Source organism: Schistocerca gregaria, chromosome 2 (assembly GCF_023897955.1).
Source record: "Schistocerca gregaria isolate iqSchGreg1 chromosome 2, iqSchGreg1.2, whole genome shotgun sequence".
Classification (NCBI taxonomy): domain Eukaryota; kingdom Metazoa; phylum Arthropoda; class Insecta; order Orthoptera; family Acrididae; genus Schistocerca; species Schistocerca gregaria.
The window spans coordinates 599,039,424-599,050,813 of record NC_064921.1 but is presented as its reverse complement, the minus strand read 5'-3'; the positions used below and the strand labels follow the sequence as shown (position 1 = coordinate 599,050,813).

Below are 11,390 nucleotides of genomic sequence, written 5' to 3'. Positions count from 1 at the left end.
TGGAAGAAGCAGCCCATCCAGCCTGTGACTGCGGGACTCCATATCAGACTGTTCACCACATTGTCAATGAATGCAGGATTCGAACCTATCACAGTGCTGAAGAGGACTTCCTGCTAGCAACTCCAGAGGCAGTGTGGTAGATTGAAGGACTAGATATTCAGTTGTAAAGCCAAACTTAAGTTTCTTGTGTGTAAATATGTACATATGTATATTTAATTTAATTTTATGATATTCTAAATAAAAATAGCAATCATTTAAGCATGGTGCAAACATTTACCATCCCAGTCCATACTCTACTACTATTTATCTTTCTCTTCCTTTTCTTACTACAGAATTCCAATCCCCTATCACAGCTAAATTTTCTTCTTATTTAGCTATCTGGATAATCTGTTTTATCTGATTGTTCACTCTTTCAATCACTTCATCAGCTGCAGTGCCATTTGGCACATACCTGTATTTTTGTACTATTGTGGTAACTGTTGCCTTTGCATAAATTTGGCTATGATATTAGTGCTCTGCTGTTCATAGTACCTTACCCATCAAAACAACTGTAATTCGCTGTTTTAATAGAACTGCTTTTTGTCACTGTTGAAAGAGATTATTTAATGAAACTTTTTAGAACACGTTTTGTTCTTATTTATGGACAATGTGTACATTTTTTGGTCTGGCTATTGTAAAACGCAAATCTTTGTCGCTTTCCAGATATCTTCTCTCTTTGGTGGAACCCCAGTCACAGAAAACAAACCCAAATCATTGTGGAACATTTGTAATTTGTCACAATAACAAAACAGACCAAAAAAATTATGAAGATAAAAAAGGAAAAAAAATCGACTAGTATAGCTCCAGTGAGGTCGATGATGAGATCAGACACAAAAAATACCCATTTGGTAGAAGTCAGAAAAATGACTTTCACTATAAATGGTATAAGGAAAACAGTATCACTTATTTTGCCAGTGCCATAAGGCAATAGCACACAGGGAGATTAGAAGCATCCTCCTTGGCAGTTTACACCCCATTCTCATTATCATGGAGGTATTATATAGAGGTGGCGAAATTAATACAGCAAAGCACCTTTAAACCCAATTTTTATTGAAAATTAAGATAAATGAATAACAGTAAACAGTGTAATTTTATAAATGATTATTACTTTGTTTGCATTCCTCTAGTTTTTATTAAAATCTCTGTTCTTTTAGGCATACTTTCTACTAGTTTTTTACATTATTTTGAACATGTGGGCCATGAGTCCATGTTTGTGTCAGTAATTCAGTCAAAGCACCCATGTTATAATCTTCTTTGTTCTTATTCTCTTGTTAACTAATGCCCAAAGATTTTTTATTATATCCACATCTGGGCTATTCCCAGATCACAAGAAGACAGTAATAACACTTTCATCCAAGAACTTTCCCTAACTCTTTTGTCTTATTGTTTGGTGCTCCACCATGTATAACATATAATCTTCACTGTAAAAGACCAGTTCAACTGTCCATCATATCATATCACATCACGTCAATTCAAGTGACATGATTTCAACTTGCATGACTGTTCTCAACTGATTTTTTTTTTCAGGAACTGTGGTCTTCTCAAGATGATTGTCAATTGTTTTTATACCCAAAGTGTACATAGACAACACAGTTGATTATAATACATGGATGCTGTAGTCCATGTTTGTAGCAAAATAAAAATTTATTGGATGCAAATTATTTGCAGCTTGCAGGGATAACTTTTATATTAGAGGATGAGAAATGAGGTGTGAAACAATACAAGAAAGGAATGTGGGTCTGAAAAATATCATTGCATGGTACAGAAGGAAAGTTTCACACACAGTACAAAGAGGAACAGAAATGTGCGTTTTATAAATAAATTTAAATGTTGAAGCATCATTTTTTTTCATTTGTTACATCAAATTGCAACTTAATTACTAGAGGAATAGAGTGTTATGAGCTGGCATCCAACCCTCTGAGCAACTGGTTTGTTTAAGGTTTAATTTAGATCCCAGTGAAGTACAAATTTTAGACAATACTTATACGTCCCCCAATACATTTACCTTCAAGATTTATGAGTTTCCTTTACATCTTGTATTATGTTGACTACCGATGCTTGCAAATCTGTTTTGTGCGCAGTCCTGAGAGCTAATTGACAAGAAATAAGCCCACTACAAACGTATACTCAAACAAACTATTTTAATAAATTACTTGATGCACATATCACAAAAAAGCATTTTGCCACTGCTGCAATGTCTGAAGGTTTCAGTCCTTTTCATTATAAAATATTGTGAATACCTGATAACATACAAATAAATTCCACTTGCTAATCAATCTGACTCTACCAACAGTGCTTCTTTCACTTCAAGTTACAGTGATATTGCAATCCATTTCATTTTATAATATTAAATATCGGTATACATAAAACTTCACTTTATAAATGTGGTAGAGGTTAAGTAGTTCAGAAGTGCCAGGAATTCATTTCTACAAAACGATAATTACAGCCTAAATGTGAGAAAGTTTACAATGTTTAAGAATCAGATCTCACACATTCTGTAACTCTGTTTTTTCCCTTCTGCTTCTTTACTAAAAGAATTTGAATACTTCCTGTTGCTCCTGCTGTGCTGTCCAGACTGCTGCTCTCACTGCTTCAATTAATCTTTCACTGTTCATTATAAAATTACAAATTTTTATGAAAGAACTGATGAAAAAATAACAAAAGTAATGAATAACAAAGACATAGAATAAAAACTTATATTAACTGCAAAAAGCACAATGAAATGAAGAATGGCAGATAATCTCATGGCTGTGTATTGAGAGGATGAGGCTGGGGATCATGTGATCAACAACGATCGATTATGTCAGTCTCCAATAACTTTTTCCCAAGAAACCATGCCATGACATGATTGACAGTTTGGAGGCCGTCATCTGAAATGCATTGCAGAATGTTTTGATGGGACATGATGTGACAGCCAGTTTGAATTGGCCTTAAACCATTCACTAGTCATAGGCATAAGTGTCTCTTCTAACACTTTCAGATACTATCTTTGATTCATAGAATCTTCAACGTGTGCTGGTTACCTGTACCCTTCCACGAAAACACACTTCATACCATAACTTAAATGGGATGCTTCACAGTTTGATGTACACAGTCTTGATGAAACTCCCCCTTTTCCCTCCGCCCCACATACTGGCTGCTTTCCCCTGTGACACAGAACACTGATTCATAACTGAAATATATATGGAAGATAATAGTAAGCCTTATTACTACCAAACTTCGCATCACTAATTTTTTTGTGATATTCATAGACGATTTTTGCTAGTCATGTGTACTGTCTCCATAAACGTTCAAAGTAGTGTACTATTTTGACACGCTGGCTGGCCTGTCTTGCACAACAGTCTCCTTACACTTCTAGCTGACACACTTACTCCATAACGCTTAAAGTACACGGCGATTAGCGTACTTGTAGCTTTACGATTGGAAATGATCATATTTTTCAGTTTTCACTGAACTCTAGCGCTCAATTTTGGTTTTCTCCCACATCTGCCCGCATGCTGCTACTGATCAACAAAGTCTTGGATTACATTTTTAATCATTGTCTGTTGTGAGATCCTTCTGGAAGGAATATGGTGTCACGTGCAGCATCCATCTGCCAAATGTGTTCTAACAGTAGCAACTGCTGTGGGTGAATTGTGTTTCTTCCTATCCATAACCTTAAATTGTGTGTCTCCAAATCAACTGAATCAATGCACTCGCTTGTACGCTTCTATTCCATGGAATTCATTCCAAATAGTTTACTGGTGTTGTTAATAAATGATTAAACAACTGCGGAACACTAACATGTTTAACGACAAACACAATTTTCAAAAATTCTCATTAGATAATGTAGTTATGTACTACTAAAGAATAAACAATACCTGATTTTCAACTGTCATCAGCATCATCCATTCATTGTAGCCAATCCATAAAATTCATGATTCTCTAAAACTCCTTAAACTTACCTCCGGACACTTCACATTCGCCTCAGAACAATTTTATCTCGTTTAATTATGTGAAATACACATTAAAACCAAATTTTCAAAGTACGTGTTGCATCTTCTTCATAATACTTTCGCAGCACCTGTGTCACCATTGCACCTGTCACCATTGCAGTACATTTCTTTCGATAGAATCGTAGTTGAAATTGACTTCGATTATGCCAGAGGTTTTAATGTTATGTTGGGAGGCATGTTTTGCTTATTTGACGTCTAGTCGAGAAGCGCGTTAATAAATAAGTGTTTGTTTGTATTTGGACGACAGAAAGTGTGGAATAGGTGTTTCGTAGAGACTGTGCTTCATAAATGGCTGTGCAATGCCATTATTTTCAAATAAATTTTCACCCAGAAAACCGACACCACGAAAAGCCATTGCAACTATTGGACAGGAAAGGCCCACTGAGGATCTCGGGTTGGAAGTTGGAGAAATTAGGATAAGATTGGGAGAACAAGAAGCTGTATTCGACAAGGGGGAATGGCTACCAGGTATTTCTTATTTTTTGCAAAGTCTGTCGTACTTTCGTCTGTTGCTGATTAATACTGACACCTACATGAAGTAGATTAATTCGTATGACCCATGAACTGCTCGGTAGAAAGTAAATTTCCATTTTATAGTGTTGTATCAGCTGTTGTTTCTGCACAGTTTACGGAACGCGAGAAGAACAAATAATTTATGATCAAGTGTACTACTGGTTAGTCACGTAGAGATGTCTGTTTCTCAACGTATTCCCAGTATGAATCACAGGCATATGTGGCATTGTTACCGTATTCCAGACTTCCTGTATGTTTTATTAATTTTTAATGTGTCATTAATTTTCTCGTCGCTTTATCTTTCAGCCAGCCATTGTATTGATGTCACTGTACATACACATACGCCATATATGTAGTAGCATTACATAAGATAAGAATAATAGAAAAAGTGATGACATATATAGGCATATATAAAAAAATGGTGATACACACGTATAGGCCTATATGCTACATATCACTAAATTACATAGGGCAGAATTAAAGGAACAGACGGAACCTTCAGATAACATAAATGAATAACAAGACATCGCTGATAATACAACTTGTTTAGTAGATTACACTGAATAATGTACAAACTAGACATGTATTGTGTTGCCTACAAACATACTCCACCCTAAGAGGGCAACCTGATAATATATTTATGATTTTTGTTGCATGAACTCCTTATCTGAGTAAAAACATATTTTTAAGCAAATGTGTACTATTGTATCTTCAATTCACCATGTTTTGTGTGTGTGTGTGTGTGTGTGTGTGTGTGTGTGTGTGTGTGTTCGACCGAAATTTGTTGGTGGTAAGTAATTTTTTTTTTTTGTCTATTTTTCTCAAGTTGTAATGTTTTGTGTAATTATTGTGTATTGAATGTGTTTTAATTTACGGAGGGATGTTTGAGTTTTTAATTTGGAGGTGTAGTGGTTTCGTCTTTCGTATCTGTAGGTGTTTTTTTTTTTTTTTTTTTTTACTCGTATAAGTAGTTATAGTTGACCTATATAGGTCAAGGGATGTGACCGATTCAAATTTTCGTATTTTTATATGTAGGTATAGGTATTTCGGTACTGTCAGCTGCGGTCAAGGGAAATGTCTGATTCCAATTTTCAGTTTTTGCTGTAGTCATTGGTGTTTTGTTATCGTCAGCTGCTGTTGACCTACATAGGTAAAGGGAAGTGTCCGATTACCATACATTCTGTAACTGTTTTTTGGATCGTGGTGTGTTCTTTTTAGGTCAACAGCAACTCACAATATCAAAACACAGCTACGACAACAAGTTGGAATCGTTCACTTCCCATGACTTATATAGGTCAACAGCAGCTCACGGTACCAATGCAGATGTAATACACACCGATGATTGTGTTTCAACCATACATCAGCATACCAGTACCTGCACCTAATGGTAAGTCAAGACACTAACACTATTAACAACACAAACTCTGTAGTGCACAGTCTGAATGTCTTTCCTACGAAGTTGGTGCTCACATGGTACACAGTTTTCCATGTACACTGGCACAAGTAGGGAAGTTTAAGTACCATATTTTATGGACTATAAGATGCACTTCTTGTCCGAAAAATTGCTTGCTTGTTACATTCGAAATTAATATAAAAATGACCGGTGTTTAATTTAAAATTCCCATCAGTCTTAAAAATGGCCTTATATTCGACACTGCGGGAAACCTGTCTCTATCTGGCATCACTGAATCCAACTAGCAGCAGCAGTGTGCTGATGCAACAAACATAAGTTGTAGGGATTCACCAGCTTGCTAACACTGTCTCCCTTCTGCCCCACCATCACAAATCCAGAACACTGTCTAGGCTATGATGCGTCATTGCAGTCTACGGTGCCAGTGTGATTTGTGTTATTGGTAACAGTACAATATTTTTGTAATGGAAAAAAATAATAGGTATTTGTATGATTCAGGGTATAAATTGAAAGTAGTGGCATTTGCAGCAGAACATGGAAACAGAGCAACTGAGTGGCATTTGGGCCCTCCACCAACAAAAAAAAAAAAAAAAAAAAAAAAAAAAACTTTCCAATTGGCAGGCTAATAAAGAAGAACTGAAGAATCATGAAGACTAAATGTGCAAATACAGGACTGAATGCAAAATGGCCAAAACTAGATGACGATGTATTGAAATGGGTTCAAGGACACTGTCAAAATGGCATTGGAATTAATACAACAACAAAAAAAGATTGTAATACATGCTCCTAAGCTACTACTACAGTGGAACTAAACGGATTTTAAGGGTATAGTTGGTTGGTGCTACAGGCTTATGAAGCGTCATGGACTTAGCTTGCAAACCGAAACCAAAAGATCTCTGAAAATGTCACAAGAGTATGAAGAGAAAATATCTTTCCATCACTTTATTATTCAGCATCAAAAGAAAACCAGTATGGAACTAAGCCAAATAGCGATTATGGAAGAAACTCTTCTGGCTTTTGATGTGCCGAGGAACAGAACTGTTGCTGTGAAACATTCTCAAACTGTAACTATAAAAACAAGTGGACATGAAAAAATGCTCTACACTGTTGTCCTTTCATACTACTAAAATTGTCATAAATTTAATTCAGTGATCATTTTCAAGTACAAAACTGTGCCAAAACCTAAAATAACCACCAGATGTTGTTTTTTTCACTTACATGATAAGGGTTGGATGGACGAGGCTGGTGTAAAGTTATGGATTAACAATGTGTGGGATAGGAGAGGTGCTTTATTGAAGGAGAGTTCTCTTCTTGAGCTATAACAGTATAGTAGTCATTTGAAAAAGTCTCTGAAAGAGAAATTGAAATACAGAGCTTCCTGTTATTCTGGGAGGACTTACTACACAATTGCAATCTCTTGATGCCTCAATAAATAAACCATTTAAAGGTGTGTATGAGAGGAATCGTGGAACAAATGGGTGGTGGATGATGAAACTGAACATAAATTAACACCAAAGGGAGCTTTAAAATGACTTACAGTCAAAGAAGTGTGTCAATGGACAAAACAGTCATGGTCTAGAACGAGAAAAGACACTTGTAGTTGTTGTGGTAGTGGTAGTGGTAGTAGTAGTAGTAGTAGTAGCTACATGACTAACTTCAGCCTGCATCCACTTGAACCATCTTGCAGTAGTCACACTTTGATCTCTTTCTATAAGTTTTACATCCCCCATTCTCTTCTCTCCATCACCAAATTGACAAATTTCTTGATGCTTCAGGCCGTATCCCAGCAACCAAACCATTCTTTTAGTCAGGTTGTGCAATAAATGTCGTTTCTTTCCAGTTTGATTCGGTCATTTATACTACTTACACTGAAGAGCTGAAGAAACTGGTACACCTGGATAATATCGTGTAGGGCTCCCGCGAGCACGCAGAAATGCCACAACACAACGTGATATGGACTCAACTATTATCTGAAGTTTTGCTAAAGGAAATTGACACCATGATTCCTGCAGGGCTGTCCACAAATCCGTAAGCGTACGAGGGTGAACGCATTATTGTGGCCAAGATAGATACGAAGCCCACTCCTACTACAGTAGTTCAAGTTTATATGCCAACTAGCTCTGCAGGTGATGAAGAAGTTGAAGAAATGTATGATGAAATAAAAGAAATTATTCAGATAGTGAAGGGTGATGATAATTTAATAGTCATGGGTGACTGGAATTCGGTAGTAGGAAAAGGCAGAGAAGGGAACGTAGTAGGTGAATATGGATTGGGGAAAAGAAATGAAAGAGGAAGCCGCGTGGTAGAATTTTGCACAGAGCACAACTTAATCATAGCTAACACTTGGTTCAAGAACCATGAAAGGAGGTTGTATACATGGAAGAAGCCTGGAGATACTAAAAGGTATCAGATAGATTATATAATGATAAGACAGAGATTTAGGGACCAGGTTTTAAATTGTAAGACACTTCCATGGGCAGATGTGGACCCTGACCACAATCTATTGGTTATGACCTGTAGATTAAAACTGAAGAAACTGCCAAAAAGGTGGGAATTTAAGGAGATGGGACCTGGATAAACTGAAAGAACCAGAGGTTATACAGAGTTTCAGGGAGACCATAAGGGAACAATTGACACGAATAGGGGAAAGAAATACAGTAGAAGAAGAATGGGTAGCTCTGAGGGATGAAGTAGTGAAGGCAGCAGAGGATAAAGTAGGTAAAAAGACGAGGGCTGCTAGAAATCCTTGGGTAACAGAAGAAATATTGAATTTAATTGATGAAAGGAGAAAATATAAAAATGCAATAAATGAAGCAGGCAAAAAGGAATACAAACGCCTCAAAAATGAGATCGACAGGAAGTGCAAAATGGCTAAACAGGGATGGCTAGAGGACAAATGTAAGGATGTAGAGGCTTATCTCACTAGGGGTAAGATGGATACTGCCTACAGGAAAATTAAAGAGACCTTTGGAGATAAGAGAACCACTTGTATGAACATCAAGAGCTCAGATGGAAACCCAGTTCTAAACAAAGAAGGGAAAGCAGAAAGGTGGAAGGAGTATATAGAGGGTCTATACAAGGGCGATGTACATGAGGACAATATTAGGGAAATGGAAGGGGATGTAGGTGAAGATGAAATAGGAGATACAATACTGCGTGAAGAGTTTGACAGAGCACTGAAATACCTGAGTCGAAACAAAGCCCCGGGAGTAGACAACATTCCACTGGAACTACTGACGGCCTTGAGAGAGCCAGTCCTGATAAAACTCTATCATCTGGTGAGCAAGATGTATGAGACAGGTGAAATTCCCTCAGACTTCAAGAAGAATATAATAATTCCAATCCCAAAGAAAGCAGGTGTTGCCAAAGGTGAAAATTACCGAACAATCAGTTTAACAAGCCACAGCTGCATAATACTAACACGAATTCTTTACAGACGAATGGAAAAACTAGTAGAAGCCGACCTTGGGGAAGATCAGTTTGGATTCGGTAGAAATGTTGGAACATGTGAGGCAATACTGACCCTACGACTTATCTTAGAAGCTAGATTAAGGAAGGGCAAACCTACATTTCTAGCATTTGTAGACTTGGAGAAAGCTTTTGACAATGTTGACTGGAATACTCTCTTTCAAATTCTAAAGGTGGCAGGGGTAAAATACAGGGAGCGAAAGGCTATTTACAATTTGTACAGAAACCAGATGGCAGTTATGAGTCGAGGGACATGAAAGGGAAGCGGTGCTTGGGAAGGGAGTGAGACAGGGTTGTAGTCTCTCCCCGATGTTATTCAATCTGTATATTGAGCAAGCAGTGAATGAAACAAAAGAAATATTTGGAGTAGGTATTAAAATCCTTGCGTTGTCATGCTGGAATTGCTGAAGTCCATCGGAATGCACAATGGACATGAATGGAGATCAGGTGATCAGACAGGAGAGTTGTGTATGTGTCACCTATGAGAGTCGTATCTAGATGTATCAGGGGTCTCCCATCACTCCTCCAGCTGCTTGAACAGTCCCCTGCTGAGATGCAGGGTCCATGGATTCGTGAGGCTGTCTCCATATCCATACACGTCTATTCGCTCAATACAATTTGAAATAAGACGTGTCCAACCAGGCAACATGTTTTCAGTCATCAGTAGTCCAGTGTTGATGAGCCTAGACGAGGCATAAAGCTGTGTATTGTGCTGTCATCAAGGGTACACGAGTGGGCCTTTGGCTCTGAAAGCCCATATTGATGATGTTTCATTGAATGGTTCGCATGCTGAAACTTGTTGATGTCCCAGCATTGAAATCTGCAGCACTTCGTGGAAGGGTTGCACTTCTGTCACGATGAATGATTCTCTTCAGTCATTGTTGATCCTGTTCTTTCAGGATCTTCCCCCAGCCACAGCGATGTCTTAGAGTTGATGTTTTACTGGATTGCTATTATTCACAGTACACTTGTGAAATGGTCATACGGAAAAATCCCCACTTCATCGCTACCTTGGAGATGCTGTGTTCCATCGCTCGTATGCCAACTATATCATCACATTCAATCTCACTTAAATCTTGATAACCTGCCATTGTAGCAGCAGTAACTGATCTAACAACTGCACCAGACACTTGCTGTCTTATATAGGCATTGCCAACTGCAGCACTGTATTCTGTCTGTTTACATATCTCTGTATTTGAATACATGAGCCTATACCAGTTTCTTTGTCACTTCAGTGTATCTGATCTACCTATATAATCTTCTGTAGCGGACATTTCAAATGCTTCAATCTTGGCTGCACTGTTTATCATCAACATTTCACTTCTGTACAAAACTATACTTCATGCAAGTACTTTCAAAATGCTTCATAACACTTAAAATTTGTATTAGACTTTAAAATATTTCTTTTCCATGAAAGATTTTCTTGCTATGGCCAGTCAGCATTTAATGTTCCATGGTCAACTGACATGATCATTCAGTGGAGGTGGCAATCTATAATTTTCTATTGTAGTCTTCTTTTGAAAACAAATTTATTTTCTAAGATTGCTACATTAACACATTTACTGGATCACTAGTTTCAGTAGTATGTGTTGCATCCACAGCTCTATAAAAATTAAGTATGTTGATGTTACAGGCTTATGGTCAAAGAAATAAAAAAAAGTAGTAGGGATTGCACAACTGCTCAATGACAAAAGTTCCGTAACCAAACAAATGGGCAGTGGAAGTTACATCATACACTGCTTGCACCATTCTCTCATATGAGGACTATTCAATATGCTGTAAAATAACAACTCTCTTAAAATTCTGCTCATGTGGATGGATACAATCCATATTTAACATAAGTAATAAATAGCTCTAACAAGTAAAATTTTTAAATAAAAACATACCATAAAAAAGTCGAGGCATTACAGTGACATACAAGGTGTTCCATAAAGTGTGATTTGTCTGCAGCTTAATTTGTCGTC

At 37.3% G+C, this 11,390-nt stretch overlaps 1 protein-coding gene across 1 annotated transcript in view; it reads left to right on the top strand.

The window, feature by feature from the left end:
• The first annotated feature begins 324 nt into the window (after positions 1 to 324).
• The window catches only part of LOC126334535 (protein chibby homolog 1), a 42,743-nt gene continuing 31,677 nt past the window's right edge, over positions 325 to 11,390 (top strand). Inside the window, exon 1 of the mRNA XM_049996891.1 lies at positions 325 to 4,502. Coding sequence (XP_049852848.1) covers positions 4,334 to 4,502 — 169 coding nt within the window. The 5' untranslated portion in view covers positions 325 to 4,333. The remainder of the gene's footprint in view (positions 4,503 to 11,390) is intronic.